The 19,418-nt window shown below is 31.7% G+C and overlaps 2 protein-coding genes across 4 annotated transcripts in view; one reads left to right on the forward strand and one right to left on the reverse strand.

Annotated features, from left to right (window-relative positions):
• The window catches only part of LOC130902088 (protein roadkill), a 57,905-nt gene extending 53,639 nt beyond the window's left edge, over positions 1 to 4,266 (reverse strand). Inside the window, exons 1-2 of the mRNA XM_057813910.1 lie at positions 3,999 to 4,266; positions 1,280 to 1,313 (exon numbers count right to left, since the gene is read on the reverse strand). The gene's annotated coding sequence lies outside the window, so the exon portion shown is untranslated. The remainder of the gene's footprint in view (positions 1 to 1,279; positions 1,314 to 3,998) is intronic.
• On the forward strand, positions 4,232 to 19,391 carry LOC130902086 (E3 ubiquitin-protein ligase listerin). 3 transcript variants are annotated; one of them, XM_057813905.1, is made up of 22 exons: positions 4,232 to 4,508; positions 4,566 to 4,635; positions 4,719 to 4,907; positions 5,764 to 6,030; positions 6,296 to 6,554; positions 6,641 to 6,852; positions 7,510 to 7,697; positions 8,270 to 8,687; positions 9,127 to 9,528; positions 10,559 to 10,763; positions 11,194 to 11,695; positions 12,651 to 12,972; positions 13,442 to 13,881; positions 14,451 to 14,628; positions 15,345 to 15,510; positions 15,919 to 16,267; positions 16,372 to 16,515; positions 17,125 to 17,258; positions 17,494 to 17,711; positions 17,767 to 17,955; positions 18,905 to 19,072; positions 19,238 to 19,391. In XM_057813905.1, the coding sequence occupies exons 2-22, from the start codon at positions 4,588 to 4,590 to the stop codon at positions 19,295 to 19,297; spliced, it is 5,058 nt and encodes a 1,685-aa protein (XP_057669888.1). In that variant the 5' UTR covers positions 4,232 to 4,508; positions 4,566 to 4,587; the 3' UTR covers positions 19,298 to 19,391. The 3 variants fall into 3 exon arrangements, with proteins under 3 accessions (XP_057669888.1, XP_057669889.1, XP_057669887.1); XM_057813906.1 differs by having other exon boundaries at positions 4,233 to 4,508; positions 4,549 to 4,635; XM_057813904.1 differs by having other exon boundaries at positions 4,449 to 4,635.
• Positions 19,392 to 19,418: the final 27 nt, after the last annotated feature.

The raw sequence follows: 19,418 nt of genomic DNA on the forward strand, positions 1-19,418 counted from the left end.
TATCAAACATAGAACAACGAGTATTTTAACTAAAATGATTAACTATATCAAAGTACAATAACGACAAATAACAAAAAACAGTAACTAATAACGATAACGAACAACAATTTTCAAATAATAACTAAAATTAAATAGTTAAGACAAAAATAATTGCAACAAAATGAAAATAATGGTTGAAAGTAGATTTTCGAAATGGTACCCTATATATTTTTTTGCCGAATTGTTAATTACGGATACTCTGGGGATGGTTTTTAATAGTTTTATAAAAAAAATATGATTCTATCAATTATTTTTTATCGATTATTAATATTCTCTGTGTAAACTACTTGCTCCAACCGTCTCCAAATATTCTAATCAACGGGATTTGAAATCAGAGGATCTTGAAGGCCACGAAATGGGACCTTCACGTCGTCATGAACATTATTGAGATGTTATCTAACTACCAGTAAAAAATTTTCGCTTTGGCAAACAAATATTTTGTACCAGCCCTCTCAAGGGATCATCAAAACAGTGAGCACCTACAAATTGGTCATTTATGACACCAACAGCTGTAACAGAATCAATAATGTCATCTTTCAGCGCTCAATCTACATGTCGTTCTGTTCTTCCACTAGGAAAAATTCCATTTTCTCGTAAAACTCAGCCAAATGTTGGATGACTGGAAGTTCGCAGATCGGGAAATCTCAAGCAGCAGGCTCCACCGTTACCCACTAGGTCGTAACGTATGTACACAATGAAGAAATATCTATTATTATATCAACAGAGATAAAATAATTTTTTCCCGTCACGGGTTTTTCCTGTCCTTATCAAAACGCATGTATTTACTGTTCTATCATTCAGTGTATTCCAATTTTTGCCTGCTCCAGATAATTCCTGTCGTAGTATTAATTTCCTGAATGATCCTACAGGATTCTACTTCATTTCATAAATCAATGGTCCAATTTACTCTTAACATTTCCTAAATAATCTGCATATGCATTTATTTGCTGATTATAGTAATAAATAAATTCAATTGTTTATATCTCGTACAATTTTTTTCCAACACTTCAAACTACTTTCGATATCAAACTAATTGGAGTTTGAATCCGCTGCGGCACAAGTCCGGTATACCGGAACGTGTGTGCTGTGCCTTAAGTTGCGCAGCAATATTTACATCAATCGAATGAAAGTTTTTTATTAATAAATCGCGTCAGTAGAAAATAATATTATATAGAAATTGCAACAAAAAAGTACTTTTCACATTAAATTATTATTACACAATTTGGAAAATTGTACTTACAAAAATAGGTTATTATCCAGATCATTGTTGGAACCTAAAAAAAAATATAGTAATTTTAAGCAGAACGTAAAGGTAATAAAAAAAATTAATAATAATTCTTTCTTCCCAGTTGTTTCCTCTTTGCATTAAGTCGTCCTCTTCACCAGAAGGTTTTGTACGATGCTATTTCCATGGAAGTTCTTTAAATTTTGTATTTGCACCTGTTCATCGACTTTCTATATTGAATTTATAAATATACCGAGCAAACGATTAATGCATTAAATCATCAAATTACGCATAACAGATAACGAATTGTTCAAAATTTCCAAAGGCTTTGAGAGCCTTTTTTCTATCGTGAAAAATAATGCTTCAAACTTAGGGGGCGTCCATAAATTACGTGAGGTGCTCAAGGGGGGGAGGGGGTCAAGTTAAATCTTTCCAAATCTCGCTTGGGAGAGAGGGGGGTTTTAACAAATATCACGTGTTTTTTTTTCAATAATAAAAGTGATAGATTGTTTTTTTGTATTTTTTTTTTAATCCAATGAATTTTACAGCCAATAACACATAATAAAAAATCTCACGTGAGATTGGGGAAGGGGGGAGGGTAAAAAATGTCTCACGTAATTTATAAACGCCCCCTTATCGGTCATGTACAAAGGATTACTATCGAAAAAAAAAAAGAAAAAACTATGTTTTGCTTCTCAGATTATTTAGATGCCGATTTTATTGATCGTGGACCTAAATTCTGTTCCTTTAGAATGTTGCATACAAATTTCTTATTTTCTGTCTAATTTTCGTAAATTAACTCCCGGTTTTCGGTGAATATTTCCCCATTCTTACAAAGTGATTAGCCGAAAACGATTTGATTTTGTTATTTTACGTCCTTCGTTTTCTTTTAGATTTCCCAAACTTGAAACCAAACAGTTTAAACTTTAAACAATTAACTAGAATACAATTTTATTTGCTAAGCAATTACCGTAAATTTTTCTTCAATCCAAATAGGGAGGTTCTGGTGTGGATTGTACAATGTTTGATATATTTTAATTTAGGCAGTATATCAAAAATTTTATCATGAAATAGACACAACTAAGAAGTACTTTACCCACATTAATATCGAAAGCCTAACGAATACATCGATTAAAACGAAATTCTAGTCCTTCCGTGATTTCAAAACTGTTTTCGACTTAGAAAGTTTACCTTATTTACTACAGGTACCCACGATTGTTATTTGAATTAAATAAACCACACATTCACCGAACCTACATTTTTGATTGCAGTTCGTAAACCGTGATTATCATTGGCGTAACATACAAAAAAGAAGAGGATGTAGTTTTAATATTATTCGATATCAATGTATAGTGTACAGAAAAATACAGAAAAACGATCAATAAAATCAACAGGTGTCATTAATACTAAATAAATTTGTCTCGAATCCACGAAAGGAGGACGAAAAGAAATATTTTTTGGGCCATATACTTTAGCTACGTCCCTGGTTGTTAGCTGATTGTAGATTGTTTTGGGGAGTCGTTCTGGATTTACAAACCCCTGCACCTATTTTTAGATAAATGGGCAGGACATTCGATCTGCTGCTTTCGTGGCTTTCTCCTAGAATCTGCAGTTGTCGACCTCTGCCATTCCCATGGTCTTAAGTTGGCAGTGACCTGTCAGAAAACTGACCACCAGTTTCATGTCGTTTATGGTAATCATGAGAAGATTTTTAGACTTCTTAGATGATATGTCTATGAATCTTTTGGATTTTGGATTCACTACTAGATCATCCACGTAAGCTATCAGGTGATACTTTTTTGCTGTTAAATGACGTGTCTACTCATTAAGTTTTGGAAGTTGTAAGCTTTTCTGTTTCTTCAAAACGGCTTTTGATTTGTGTGGAAATCTTAATCACATTCAACCCCAAAGTTTTCCAATGACTTTCCTCAAGTTTATTGCGTTGTAATATAAATTCTTGCTATTTATTGTTGTTTTTATTTTGTAATTTTATATATATATATATATATATATATATATATATATATATATATATATATATATATATATTCTTGCGGCAAAAAACTTCCTTCTTTACTGATCACATAATTTTAAAATGTCATAACCAAAAGAAAAAGTTTGTGTTCCAGTTTAAATCTGTGATGTTTGTTCCAAAAACTGATCCATGAATGTCAGATTTCAGTATGGATACTTTTGAAAGTCCGATTTTTGAAGTTCAACAACTTTTCACTTATGTTTAGAATGAGTTAAATTGACTGGATTTCAAGATATATTTATAATAAATTATTTAAAAGAATATTAAAATTTTGTTTATTAATTTTACTGAATATATTATACGGAGTCTTTGAAAATACACGTATTTGTCCTTGTACACTCATCCAATTTTATTTAATGTATGTTAACAGTACAAAGAATTTATTTCATTCAGCCCTTGGACTGACATTTTCACTTATAAAAGTGGATCACCTTAATTCAATAAATTATATGGATGATCTGGTACGATTATTCTCACAGCTAATTGTATGATTCGATGTTTATAAATAATTTGACACATCAATTCGTACACAGTAAGGGAACTATATCTCAGTGGAATATCAAACACGTTTCATTACTTGTAAAGTAAAGAAGTTGAAGAAATAATACAATGATTAAGTTAATTTGCTTAAAACGGCATCATAATATGTATATTAAAATGCTAATAAAAATAAGATAACCTTCAAAACAATATACTCACCAAATATTGCATAAGTTGACTATTCCCATGTGTCAAATGGTACAATGAAACATTTTATGTCCGTACTAATAAAGTTTACTAAACTCACTTATGTTTACAAAATTAACTCACACTTAAACTAATTGATAATGAAAAAATAAGTTTGTAGATTGCCAAGGAAAATCTGAATTCCACTCGCCCAACTTTCAATTTGATTTAAACTAGAAACGTAGGATGGTAGCACATGTTCGAATAGACACTGTCAACCAACTTTTATAAAATCAAACGTCACAAAATGAATTAATATGGGTTTAATTAGCTTCTAGAGTTTTAAATTATTCTACACATTTAAGTTCAAACCAATATTAAATAATAGCACTGCTTTCTAAGGGTTGAGCAATTCTTTTATACTAACGAAAGAGGGATTATTTTGATTAAGGCTTAAGAGAGAAGATGACAGTACCTGTCACAAACAGTTTCTTATGTTTGAGGTTATTTTTTCCACAATAATTTTTTCTTTTATTATTATTGGTACGAATTATTGAAATGGATAAAATTTATATTATTATAGACCACATATAATTTTAGGCGTTTATAAAAAATAACAATTATGGGAGGGAAACATAAAATAGCGAATAGAACCAAGAATAACGCTAGAGTATGTATAAGTTAATATTTTTTGTATAATTTCACTCTATGTTTGTATGTTTCATAATTTTACCTTACGTACATATTTTCTAGCCTTCTAATAGCGGAAGAAGCGCAGAACTTTTAGGAACGTTGCCTCAATTTGCAGGCTTCTCAGCAGTTAAAGACAATAATTTCGGATTTCCTTTAACCAATACTGACGAATTAGAGGCATGCTTAGACCCGAATGTCCAGGTGATATTAAAAAAAATTACCAAAAAAGATTGTACTACTAAACTTAAGGTAATAATTCAAATAGTATTTATAGAAAAATAACCATATGGATAACTATTTAATCAATTTATATATCTCAAGATTTAATTAAATTTCTCGATAGATGGAGGTGCAAATATGAAAAAATAATAATTAAGTAGTTCATCGATAGTACTTTCATAAGTTGTCAAAATTGCTATACTTTTCAAATTCTCTGCAATTACATTTTTTAGACATATATTATTTTTCAAATGTTATTTAACACATTGAGCCCCAACCAAAAATTGGTAAACTGGGCCCAATAAATATTTTAGTGTTTTTACACTCTATATGGGGTGTGGTTCCAAGGAAAAATTAAAAAAAAATATTTGAAATAAAAAGTGTTGGGCTTGCTTTGGGCCCGAGGTAAAATTTACTGCTCAAACTTTCCCCAGTATCCAGAGTAGCTGGCACAGCAATGAAATTTGGAACCCTTAGGGCCTATTCACTTCGCCTAGATCTGATGCGGTGGTATCTGACAGGGAGATGCTAGTAGGTCACATCTACCAGCATGCTCGGCAATACCAGATTTTTTGGTCATTTGGATATTCAATGTTGCTGATGCTCCGTGCTTTCAAACGGCAGGTGCCTGGTTCAAATCCGGTATTGGAAAATTTTCTTTTTTTACGTGTATAGAACTGAATTGAAAATATTTAGTAGTGTTTTACATAAAAAAATTATAAAAACCTATTTTTTTGTAGCAAAACAATGTAATATAGCTAAATAAAGAAAGCGTCTCACAGCAGTGATTAATGAGTATTATTAATTATTTATAAATATTTGCTAACATTAGAATATGATTGCTGCATTTTTATTTACAAAATTATTGATTTTTAATATTCTTCAGGGTTTACAAGAATTAGCTGCATTTATCATAGAATCAGATCAGGAAACTGTTAAATCTATTCTTCCAATATGGCCCAGATTTTATAACATTCTTGCTACAGATATTGACAATCGTGTTAGAGAAGCAACTCACAATGTACACCATCAAATTGTACTGAAAGTGAAACGTAACATTGCCCCATACTTAAAGCAGCTTATGGCGCCTTGGTTTACTTCGCAATATGATACTTACCCTCCAGCAGCAAGTACTGCTCAGCAAGCATTCAAGGTAAATAACTTTTCATTTTCCTCCTCTTTCCTCCTTTTGTTGTATCTGTGATAACTGGCTTTTGTGTGCCCTGCAAACAGGCGTCTTTGCCTCCCGTGACAAAAGAGTCATTTGTAGGTAAGATTGTATAACAGCTACCTATACCTCTTGTTTTGAATTGCCACCTTATTTCTACCATATAAAAAGATTCAAATTGCTGCACAACCTGCACATACCAACTTCACTAACCTAAATTTACAATAAAAGTCTTAAAAAAAATTTGTAGGATGCTTTTCCACCAAACAAAATACAAGAAGCGATTATTTTTTGTCAAGAGGAAATCTTAAATTATCTCGGCGATAATTTATTAGTTCAAACTGCTCAGACTTTAAGTAACCTGAAACATGTTTCGACAGAAGAAGCAGAGGCTAAATATGAAAGAGTGTTGATCTCCTGTTTACAAGGTTATTACTTGTATTTGGAACAAGTATCCACGGATCAAATAATCAATGCATCTGAGTTGAACGATCGTATTATATCTAATTGTGAGTGAAATGTATTTTTGGTTGTTATTTTCTCGAACGAAATTTTTTTTGTACAAAACATGTATAGCAGATTCATTTGATTATAGCTAAATTTTGGAAATTCTCCAAAAGCAAGGTGGCGCATGTAAAGGCGTCATTTTTTAAAATAATATCCATTTTATTTCAAAAGGCACCTATACTTCTTGATAACAAAGGCTCCCATGTTACTGGTAGTGTTATTGGCAACCTTGAGGAACAAGATCCTATAGTATTGCCTGTCATTTGGGAAGTACTACTTCTAACCATCTCCAATGTGAAAGTAAGTTGAAAAGGTTTTTTTCTTTTCATTAATATAAGATAATTAAACCAACTATCATTATTCATCATCATGATTAGGTTACCATATTAAAATATATTAACTTGGTATTTTTACAAACAATTTTTCTCGGTGTAAATATAAATAGAACAACATTTTGCAATACTTAGGAATAATAATAAACCCATGCTGGTGTTATTACAAAAAACAAAAAAGGCTGGCATTGCAGTTCAGGATTTGGTTCTGTTTTGATATAAAATATCACCATCACCCCAAGATCGTTTCTTGGGTGTTGAGCCGAATTAGTTAAGGCAGCTTCACAAAAACTTAGAGCCCTATTCTCTCCTCTACAAGGCCCATATTCGTCTACCATGTATACCTTTGAGATTCTCGACTCAATACTGAAGAGAGCATTTCTACTTATAGGGGCAAGAGGTAATCTTTCGCATTATGAGACGTGTTTTTTCAAAAATTGCATTGCCAAATGGGGTTGTATTTTATATTTCGACAGATTTGATAATCAATCATCTTGAAAAACATTTGGCAGTTTTCGCAAATTATTAATACAACTGTTATTATAGTTAATTGTAAAATGTGGAACTAAATATTTACATTACTGCAAAAATATTCTTTAGAAGATGATTTTTTTGTATCTTTCAGAATTGGTGGAATTTTATAAGTATCGAGAAACTATTTTTGCCTAAATTATGGAAAATTTTAAAGCAAGGTGGACAAGGAAATGCTTCTCTAATTTGTCCCAGCTTACTTCCTTTAATATCACATCTGTATCCAATTATTGATAAGGATAATCAATTTTATAATCACTTTTTCGAAAATTTATGGTTAGGGTAAGTTAAATATACTATTTTTTTTAATTAAACGAACTATTGCCAAAAGGATATAATAGTTGAGATTAAGTGGCAACTATCCAACAATTTAAATATTTTATATTTGCAGCAGATATTTGTCCACTGTAACTGTGGCTGAAAATGGCCCTAATAGTGCAGAAAAATCAAATAATTCCAGAGTTTTCTTTATATGCTTTGCCCATTCTTCCCATTTTCTATACCAAAGTTTCTTATATCCGCTTCTATCCATTTCTACATTGATCTTAATTTTTTTTTCTTTCCCGCTTCTATTATAAATTTTTTCGTTAACCCTAGATTTCGAATAAAATTTGTGAATCTAACATTGCTTTTATAGCTCCTGCTGCCTTTTTACTTTTTCCAATTCTTCTTTTCAACTATTTTCTGTATTTTATATTTTTATTTCTTGTTACAAAATAGAGTTTGTATGTAGAAGAAAATTATACTAAAAGAGAAATTAAGAGGTTCTATACTATGTAAATATGTTAATTTCTGGATATGCCTCGTACTATTTCATATCACACAAAATACCTAATTATTATTTTTTGTTCCAGATTTAAACAAAAATCAACAATATCTAGCCGTTCTGAATCGGTTGCTGTAGCTACAGCATATATAGAATGTTTTCAGTACATCATTCTGAAAAGACAATCTGATTTATCTTTTTGTAAGACCTTGATTAGAACCCAACTAATATGTTCAATCGAATGGTGTATAGTTGAGGATCAAACTAATTACAAGACTTTTTTCAATCAAATATCTTCTTTAGCACAGCATTGGACTCGTAATTCGAACTCTGTGGATTTAGAGGCTTGCCTAGAGTTCTTTTTAGAATGCGTCCAAGATGTTTTTAGAGCCACCTTGTTCAATTTTAAAGAAAATCCTTGTCATAATGTTGGAAAAGTTGCCGAAAAGCAATTGGATTTGTTACAATCGTTAAAATGTACACATAGACCTAAGAAACAATTAAAGGTTAGTGTATTCATTATTTTTTCGATTATACAGAGTGATTCTGGTAACTGGTCAAAGACGTTTTGTAACAATCGAAAAAGCTCTTAGGATCCTGCTCAATCAGTACAAATACGAGGTGTGGCTATTAAATAGCGAGACATATGATGAATTATTTATTATTACCTTCAATATATACCCCTCCTCTATTCCCAAATCGCTCCATGTAAATCGACCTTTGTTCAAAAAAGTGCAGGAAGTCATTTGCTGTTAATTATTGGGAGTTGGTATTCTCATCTGACCTTGAGTCCCTTCCCAGCTGGGGGCCCGTGAAATTTGCCGACTTGCCACATTGTAGATACGCCACGGATTACAGTTATTAAAAATGACATCTAGTATAAAGAAAATAATTATCTTGAAAAGTTTCAATAAAAAATAAAAATAATATTAAATTTATTGTTAGGTTAAGTTTAGCTGTGAAGCAGATGGAGATGTAGATACAAAACATGAACATGCTGTTATTGCATCCGAAGATAAAAAATACAACGATCGTTTGAACAATTTGGTTTTTAAAATTTGCGACGATTACTTTGAGTACATATCAGAAAAGAAATCTCAAGACCTCATTGAACACCTTTATTCTCTAGTGATAGATTTTGATAGGAAGAGCTTTTTCTGGCAGTTGAATCAAAAGATGAAACAAAAAAATGCAGATTCAAAACTCATAGATATTCATACGAACGTTCTACAAGAATGGCTTATAGAACCGGAATGGTGTTCTAAGCATGTTGTTAGTTTGATATTTTTGTTGTACGAATTTGTTGAAAAAGATGACAAAAAAATTATTTTGAATTCTGTTCTAAAGGTGAGTGTTATGTTTTCATTCATTTGCTTCATTCAGTTCAAATTCAATTGCATGATAAAAAAAGACTTTTTAAAACCAAAATCTATTCAATGTGTAGCGAAACGTAAAAACTTAGAAGTAAATTTTGGTATTTGAATATTATTTGTTGTTGATGTTGACAAAGTTGAAAAAATACAATGTGAACATATACGAGGGTTGTTTCTTTTTCGACCTTCGATGGACTGTAAAGAAAAGACGTGTGAATATAAAAAAAAATATTATCGAGTATGGTTCTTAATCACCTTGACGATCAGGATATTGATCATATATGTGAACAAGCTTTGCAATACCTTCTTCATAAAATGTAACCGACAATGATTGGTGTCTGTTTGAAAGCGCAGCCTTCCTAGCTACTGCTTCAGTTCAGGAAAATATGAAAAGTCAGGACTGTACGCTAGGCGTTTGAAAGTGTCTCTTTGAAATTTGTGAAGGAGTAGCAGGTCTTGAAACTTCCAGAAATGATTTTCAAATTGATATTTCAAAAGACAAAGGAGGTACTGAATTTTATCACATTAATCAATCATCTCGTACATATGAAGTTGAAAACATATATTATTTTTAAATTAGTTAAATTAATCGAGAATTGAGTTAAATACATTCCTCGTGAAATTTTTAATTCATTTTGTTAAAAAAACCCTCAAGATGACTATAAGACATAAATTTGAATTTTATTGATTTCATTTGCTATTCAATTGTTTTAGGTTAAGTCCTTACATGTGACGTTGTGTTTTGATAGGTTATGTCGCTACGAATGAATTTTTATTAAATCTTCGCACATTTTTTTAGGTTATAAAAAAATTAATTTTTTGTTACGCTATCAGAAATATATGATTTTTAATTCATTTTCGTAGTTGAGCCAATTTCAATGAGATGGCATTCGCATACATTTTAGTTTATATTACAACTATGAGTCAAATTTTTTAATTATTCATTTTTGTATTATTCACAATCTATCAAATTGGAACTACTAATTCATTGGCGTGTGTTTCAGGTAACTTCTCAGCAATGTCTGTGCTGGTGTATTACGGAAGCACTGGCTCACCCTCACAATAAAGATCCTTTCATAAAAGAATGGCTCAAATCAGACAGAATTAGTAAATGTATCATATCCATAACAGATAAAATAATCGAGGATGATTGTTCACCCGAACTGTCAACATTGTTTAAACTTGCTCTTACAGAAAATGCCCAGGGAGGTGAGTTCAACAGCTAATTGAAATAATAGACATTGACAGCGTCGTCTCTTGGTACATTAGCGCTGTATTAAACGTACATGGAAACAACAGTTTTCTTTCTGATTTCGGCGGCATATTTCAAATTAAAATCTTACGTCCAGTTCTTTTTCGAAATAATTCAATGGATCCGTTCCAAAGAGTTTCCATACCCTGGTTCGTATGAAGTAGTATTGAACGTAGATAAAATTTCAGTTCTTCTTCTTCTTTTTTAGAACTCTATGCCCCTTCTGGCGTCACAGTATTGGTATTTTAGTTTTCCAATTCTGAACCTTTTCCTCCTCGTCTTCCTTCTTCACGTGCTACTTATTGTAGCCAAGTATATCCTCCGGGATAACGGGATTAATATTATTGACGATGGAAAATTGTTATTGGATTTTTTTATTGTTTTTAGAGCTTTACATCGACAATTCCACAATATCTGATATAGTTTTGAAATTAATATCGGTATTAGAAGAGTACCGTAACTATTTAGTTACTGCAGATACTTGTACCAGTTTGGCTGCGTACATTTCCGCAATCATTTATACGGAAAATCTGCTTCTAACTTACGGAGACGAATTATTGTTGGCGCTCTTCAAACTCTCATGTAAATCAGACATCGATCACGAAATTATTTCTCAAGAAACTATGTACGAAGTAACGACCGCTTGGCAGGACTCTGTTACATTATTGACAAAAAATATGGACAAAGAAAAAAATCTAGACTTGATTTACAAATTAGCAAATATTATTAAAGAGGAATTTATGAAAAGTGATCTAGATGAGGACAAGATTAATTATACGATTCAAGTTTATGTTAATATTCTCAGAGCTATACATAGAAGTTTACCGTTGCATTTAACAGAATTTTTAGATATACTCGTGGAAAGGACATTCGTAAATTGCTTAGAAGGGTAAGTATGCATCCTTTTTTTTTTAAATTGGGAACTAGTTTCGGCTTTTAACCACTCTGCACATCTACCTAAGAAGATATAGTTTCTGAACGACTGTGCACCTCCAAAATACTTAGACACCTCCCTAAGAAGGCTATTTTTCTAGGGATTTTATGTCCTTTTCTCCAAGGAGTTGGTACTATTCCTTCGAGGTACTTGAGTCTTTTACTGAAATAGACAGGACATTCACAGATGCTCTTATGTTGTATTGGCTTGCTCTTGCTCGTAGAATCTCTCTGAAGACTGGCCACCAGTTTACCGTTGTTACTGGACATCTGGAGTCTATGGATCATCTTGTTTCTTCAGTAATACTCCATGGGGTCCTTTAACAATACGTTAGTTTTACTTTGTTGATTGCCTGGACTAAGTTTATATATATACAAGGTTATACAAGGCTATACATTCTATTAAACTCTTTTCATCATGTATTTTTTGTGGGTGGCCAGCCCACTTTTACCCTATTTAATTACAACTTATCGTATATTTTTGCAGCTTCGACTATTGTATTCCATTTTTCTCTGTCCTGCATCTGTTTGTTCTAGTCACGTTCTACCAGATTTTCCATATTTTGCACAATCTGATATTTATTTTTTTGGTCTACCGGGAAATCTTTTCTCGCTTGGTTTCCATTCTGTGTTTTTCCTTGTACCCTGTCGTTTTCCCATTGTATTCTTTTTGCTTCAATTGTATACACTATATCCACATTTTCTAATAAATTCTCTATTTCATAAGTATTCTATAATCATTATTTCCAACTATTACTGGTCTGGGCTAAGTTTACTGTTCCCCTGTTTTCAATTGCATGCCTCCCTTGTTTAGTTACACATTTCAGTGGAGAATCGATGTGTTATGTCGAGAAGGTGACTGATATCATCCACATGAAATTATTATTAACTAATGTTTTTATGAATTTTAGGATATTCGCACAAAATCTGTGTATTCTAGCTGAATATATTTCCGGTAATTTGAGTAGTCCTTACAAAGAGATTAATCCAAATACAAGTAGCATAGAAAAAAATGGAATGGCTCGATATTTTGCTTGGATTTACTTGAAAATAGGAATATTAGCTTCCGATTTAAAAGATGTTAACGAAGACGACGATGATTTAGATGAAGAACTTAGAGATAATGAAAAATCGACGATTATTTTAAACGTTATTGATCAGCCTCATGATCATATCTCTCAGTTATTACATGATTTAACTGTGGAACAAACTTATTTGGAAACTTTTAAAAACGTAATTATTACTCTTATAATACAAAAACTCTAAGGTTTTTCCATTTATCTATCCTTTTTCTTTCCATTTAGATCTATATACAACCAGCTTTGCTCATTTTGAATCCTGCTCATCTTATGTGAGACTCCCATCTGTGATTTCTTTTGTGTACTATTTGAATATTACATTTATGCAATTTATGAACAATCGGACGTTTTTTTCAAAGTAAAAATTGTAACACTCACCATTACACAGTCCGGTACGCGTTTCTATAACCAAGTCACATCTTCTGAGACTTGGTTTACCTCCAGTCTCTGAAGACGATAACTTGGTTATCGAAACGCACGTCAGACGGTATAATTGTGAATGTTGGTGTAGTGTAAACAGTGTGTTCATTATGAATGTCACTAACGCGTCTCTCTCTTCCTAAATTTCTCACTTTTACTTGTTTCGTAGTAGTTCTTTTGTTTAATTATCTTTGTATTTTTAGACTTTTTATTTCGACAAAATCTTCCATTACCATCTATTAACTGAAATGAAATTGAAATCAACTTTGGAAAATGCGGATGATTTACTGAAAAGTAACCTCAGAAGTGCTCTAAAAACAAAATCGTTGAAATGTGGATGGCATTGGGCCAAAGCAGTTTACATTCTTTATTCCGAAATGTTACCGACAGATCCAGTTTCCGTTTACAAAGAATTTGTACATGACGTTACTGAAACTAACGGAACGTACATTCAGCATTTAACGAAACTTTTCAGTAAACATTTAACATATGATGACATCGAAAATAAATTCGATGCTATTGGAAATATCATCACCTTACGTAGTTTATTACATTGTCGAGACATCGACGTTCAAATAGCTGAGGTTTTTATGCAGATGGAAAAGATCCGAAGCAAAAATGTACCACAATTTTTGTATAACTAGTAAGTACATCTAGTCTTATTCCGATCGCATTCTGTACAGTAAAGGCAACGGTTCAAACGATTTATTTAGGTCAACGATGCTATTCCAATTTTTTACCTTTTATACATCAGAATGAAATTCCAAATTATTGTTTATGATTTTAAAAACCTTTTTCAAAGTAGTTTAGGCTATACTTAACGTTTTCTCCTTTTTTTGTCAGATATCGAAAGCCCTTTCCATTAAAATTGATATCCTCCAATGACATTAACAATTTGTCTCTTAAAAATGAGATTCTCTTCTATATATAAATAGATCTATCTCAACATTTTCAAATTAGTGGTTCTTCAAGCCTCTTCTTCTTTATAACATGGTTTCTGCCTATTAGTAATTCCTGTAGTTTAATTTCTCTAGAGTCTTCTCATTTTTCGTAACTAGAACAGGTCTCAGTTGTTTTTAGTTTGATTCCAATACATATAACTACATTTCTTCCTTAGATTTTGCTTTTATCATCTAAATTCCTTGTCTTTAGAAATGTAAACAGTGTTTGATAGTACTACTACTCTGTATTAAATATTTTATTCATTTTTAGTAACAATATCAATTGGCAAGAATGTCAGGAAATTATCGAAATAATTAGATTGTGTGCTGGCATGATGAAAACACAGTTTGAAAGTTTGGGCCAGCGTCACTGGGACTTTGCCATTTTATCTTTAGTTTCATGGGCTTCCAATTGCTTTAAATTCAGAGCTTCCTATGAAACGCATCAGGTAAAATTTTACATTTTTTATCGGGAAAGTCTCACCTCTAATCTTCAATTATTCGCCATTTTGATCTCTGTACCTCAATGCCATTACAGTACACTAATTCTCTTTAGAAAAAAAAATCAACATATGAGATGTTACGATAACATTGCTACAGTCTTAAACGCTGTTTCAGCGTTGAACTTAACAGCTTTTCTCTTATGAGATTATTAAGCTGCAATTGGCTAATCAAATGTGGTGCTTGAGGACTGACAAGAGCTGTAAATTCATCGTTTTCAGTTTGAACTTTCTTAAACGCCATAAAGTGGAGAAGTCACAGGAACTTCTTTCGAATGAGGGATAGTTTTTGTTACAGAAGACATCTTCGATTTCTTCGAAAAGCAAAAAGAAACATTCGATTATGTGATTGGTCATACAACTAGTTTACCAAAAAGTATTAATGAATATTATTCATTAAACCAACCGGTTAAATTTCTGTGACATGAGATACCGTAGAAGTGAGGCACCCACCTAGTTGAGAAATTTACTTTAGCATTTCTTAATTAAAGGTGTAATAGCTTTTACACCTTGATGTGACAATTTCCTACTAGATTATTTCTTTCGAATTACACAATAAGCAAGAGACATGTATAAACGTAGTCGAATAGCCTATTTCTAATTTTTAATACCAAGTGTACTAGTAAACCACAAATCAACCCGATTTATTTTCCATTATTTTTTAGTATCAAGCAATGCTGTCTGCGGTTATAGATTTGTATGTTAATACCGATAATAGAATCAACTTATTGAAGGAAAAAGGGATAAGGAGTAATTTCATTGATGAATGGAATGATGTGTTGATGGAAAATATCCATTGTGACTTATTACAGACGTGGTTGTATCTATCGGGTGAGTTACTAAGAATATTTTCATTTTTTAACATGAAATTATTATGATACAAATATCGTTTAGAAATGGAATTCAGAATAATTGGTAATGTCATGCACCTTTATGTCAATACTGTTTTTCCATATTCTAACTTACATATATTTTGTATTTAACGACAAATTATCAATTTTTTATTATTTGGGTCTATTAACATCGATTCATATTTATTAAAATATATAAATCAATTAATTTAATCTCAAATTAATTTTATTACGAATGATGTTCCTGCTTCTCTAGCAAGAGTTGTATGTATAAATCTCTTATATTTTTCAATCTAATATGCCATTAAAAAAATTGATTTTGCTATTGCAACCCCTATCATTTATCTATATCGTTAATTGTTGAACTAAAAATATTTTTTCTTTTTAGATCAACTCAGAGTTAAAGAAGACGTAGTAAAATATTTACCTTTCATTCAAGAGGTCTCCAAACTGTTACCGAACATAAAATGTGATAAAATATTTAATTTAAGCGGTTCCACTTTGCCAAAATGGACTAAATTCTTAAAACAGAGCTGTACGTTATTAATAACTAGACAACCAAACTTGCAACTGTGGGGTTATAAGATGTTACAAAATTTGGTACCTGGTTTGATCAAACTAGACACCGAAGCTGTCAGTACCAATACGCCACATCAGAATGGATTAATATTCGAACAATTTAAAGAAAAATTGAACGAAACTCACGAAATAGTAAAACATATGTTTATGAAATTTAAGTAAGTATTACTAACACGAAAATTGTTTTGTTTGGAACCCGGACAATTAAAATATACCTGCGATGCGACTCGTGCTAAATTCTTAATCGTTGATATTCTTTTAGGTTAGGTGAAGATAGTTGTAAAGTCGAATCAATGACAGATTCTTACACTTATACTCTCGCATACTTATTACTATGGGATATTTTATTGACGTTATGCCATAACGCTAATACTGAACTTCGTTTTCAATATGCTGACTGGCTCAGGTAAGGATGATTGAAATTAGATGTTTCAAATACCTTTATAATAATTTGATACATCGTGCGCGGTATATCAGTCGGCGTTCTGCTATTACAACGAACGAACAATATTTAAAGTGTACAGTTTAAAAATGGCGGAGAAAACTGCTAATAAACAACTCAAGTATTTGAGGACAGTTTTTATATTTCGATGCAACTACAACAGATATTCCTTGATCGAACAGTGATCCACATCAATTGCAAAATCACAGTCCATTGGGTGGAGGCATATAGTTCCCTTAAAAATAATGTTTTCGAACCTTGGTATCGATAAGGTTATGGAAACTTTCTCTTAGGATAAGTTTGTATCTTGTCCAATAATAAATACTGGCCAGTACTGGCGTAGTTCAAAATAAGAACCGAAGAAAGTTGAGATCAAAAATTTTGATATCGCATGACGCATTTAAGTCAACTCCTTAATTCAACAAATGGGAAATTTTCCTCATTTGCTTGATCCTGATATTGTACTTTTCATGTCTTTTGAGATATAGTTCTGAATGTACTTTATGGCAATAGTATGTAAAATATACGATTAATTTTTCTATTTAGTTCAAATAGTATTTGATTTATTTCCAGAAACGAAAACTTGTTGAAACTCTTTTTGGACAATCTTTTTAAATTGATGCCTGCAGAAGTTTTACATTATAGTGAAGGAAAATCGAAATGCCTCAAGGACTATTTTCTCCAGAAACCCGAAGATATCGAAAAAGGTTAGATCTTTAGTTTTGTAAAACCCAAATAACTAGAGGAAAATAGAAATACTTTTTCTGATAAATTTTTAAAACATGGAAATATCTTTGAATCCCCCAATGTTCTGAAAATCGACGATTTGTACTAATATCACAGGTACCATTTTTGAGGTTAAATAGCCACCGAATAGCAAGTGGTCTTTTTTAGTTTTATTTTTATATATAAAAAAATAATTTTACCCTCGAAATGTTTCAGATATTTGCGATAGTGTGAAAATAGAAAAACTCGTGTGTTGGTTGTATTCTGCTACTTTGGCTCAGTTACCAGCTGTTGTTCGCCAATGGTGGACCAGTTTAGATAGTAAATTAGCACAGGTTGTAGAAAAAGTTACCCAAATGTACGTATCGCCTAGATTGATTACAAGGGAACTTAACGACGTCATGTCGTATCAACATAAATGCAAAAATATGGTGGTAAGTATAATTAATATCTTTTTATAACTACATAATAATTTTTTTAATATTTCAGGTCAAAGTATTTCCAAGTTCGAGAGAAATTGCAGCTGTCTATACAATAGACGAGGCCGAAGTAGAATTACTCATAGTTTTACCACCAAATTATCCATTAGGTGCCTTATACGTTGAATTGAGGAATCAATTTGGAGGTACTAGCCACAAACAATGGATGCTCCAATTTAAAAAATGTGTCATACATCAAGTAAGTTTGAAATTAACGATGAACGGATGAAAATTTTAAAAATATGATAGTTTAACAGCTTAATAAGTCGGTTACAAAAAGTTCATGACCCAATTTTTTGTTAAAAATTTATTTACCCTTTCTAACGTCAACCTTTTCTCTCAAAATAAAAATTATAAACAATGAAACTTGTAGTATGCCGCCGTCTTTATAAGATATGCTTTTATCATCACCTCTTACCTAAAATCGTTTTTAACCAAACCATTTTTTTTGTTCGAGAACAAAAAGTATTCGGCACCAAATTAAATGATCAGGCAAATTCGGTATTGAAATGTCTCTGCTTCATAATTCACTAATTACCTGTATCTTCCTGAGATTCTGAGAATGGTCCCGTGGACTGATCTGTCTATCATTTCGCGAAGATAGGTTACAAATCGAACGCACATGCAAGCAAGATTTTGTACTTTTATGTATGATTTTCCTCTTGCTAATCACTTACTTTAGTATGTCAGACTACCGCCCCTTATGTAATTAGGAGTCTCACAATGATTATTTACATCTTGTGTAGTATTTTAAAGTTACAATTCCAATATATACCAACCGTCATGGGAGCTTTTAATGCTTTACTAGCAGCAGTTCCAACGTGTTTATGTCAGAAAAGCTTTTTGTCCAAGGTTATTTCCAGATTATCGATCTTGATCTTACCTAGTGCTCATTGGTTGTGATTTATATATACAGACCAAAAAAATTCTATGGCACAGCTTTCTTAGCGACCAACTGTTGGTATAAATCGATGTTTTAATAAATCGATAGTTTCCTACGTACTGCGGCAGATGACGCGGTCCCGTTGTGACCACTCATAGTACCATACCAGGCCTCTGATCTAATGAGTCAAACATATCTAATACAGTTTACATGATAACAAGAGAGGAATAGTGAATACATAAATATTTAATTTCCTTTTTTTTAGAATGGAAGAATTTGGGATGGCCTCTCACTATGGAATAGTAATTTGGATAAAAAATTCGATGGCGTCGAAGAATGTTATATATGCTTCGCAGTTTTGCATCCAGGAACTTATCAATTACCAAAATTGTCATGTCAGACTTGTCGTAAGAAATTTCATTCCGCCTGTCTGGTAAGAATAAAAGTTTATCAATGTAAACTAGTCATATTTTCTTTCTTTAAAGGAAATAGTTTATTTATTTGTTTGTGAATCATTTTATTATCAAAAGACTATCTGAAAATGCAAAGTGGTTTTTGTTAAATTTGTTACATTAAATTATCCATTTATTTTTTTCAGTACAAATGGTTTCGAACAAGTTACAAGAGCTCATGCCCCATATGCAGAAATTTATTCTAAAAATTATTTTATTGTTCTGCTGTAAATAGACGATATGTTCCAGATGGATATTTATTTTTCTTGGTTCTTGTACATGAATAAACGATATATTTTGTTTGTTGACTTATTACTCAACCTTCAC

Source organism: Diorhabda carinulata, chromosome X, assembly GCF_026250575.1.
Source record: "Diorhabda carinulata isolate Delta chromosome X, icDioCari1.1, whole genome shotgun sequence".
Taxonomy (NCBI): domain Eukaryota; kingdom Metazoa; phylum Arthropoda; class Insecta; order Coleoptera; family Chrysomelidae; genus Diorhabda; species Diorhabda carinulata.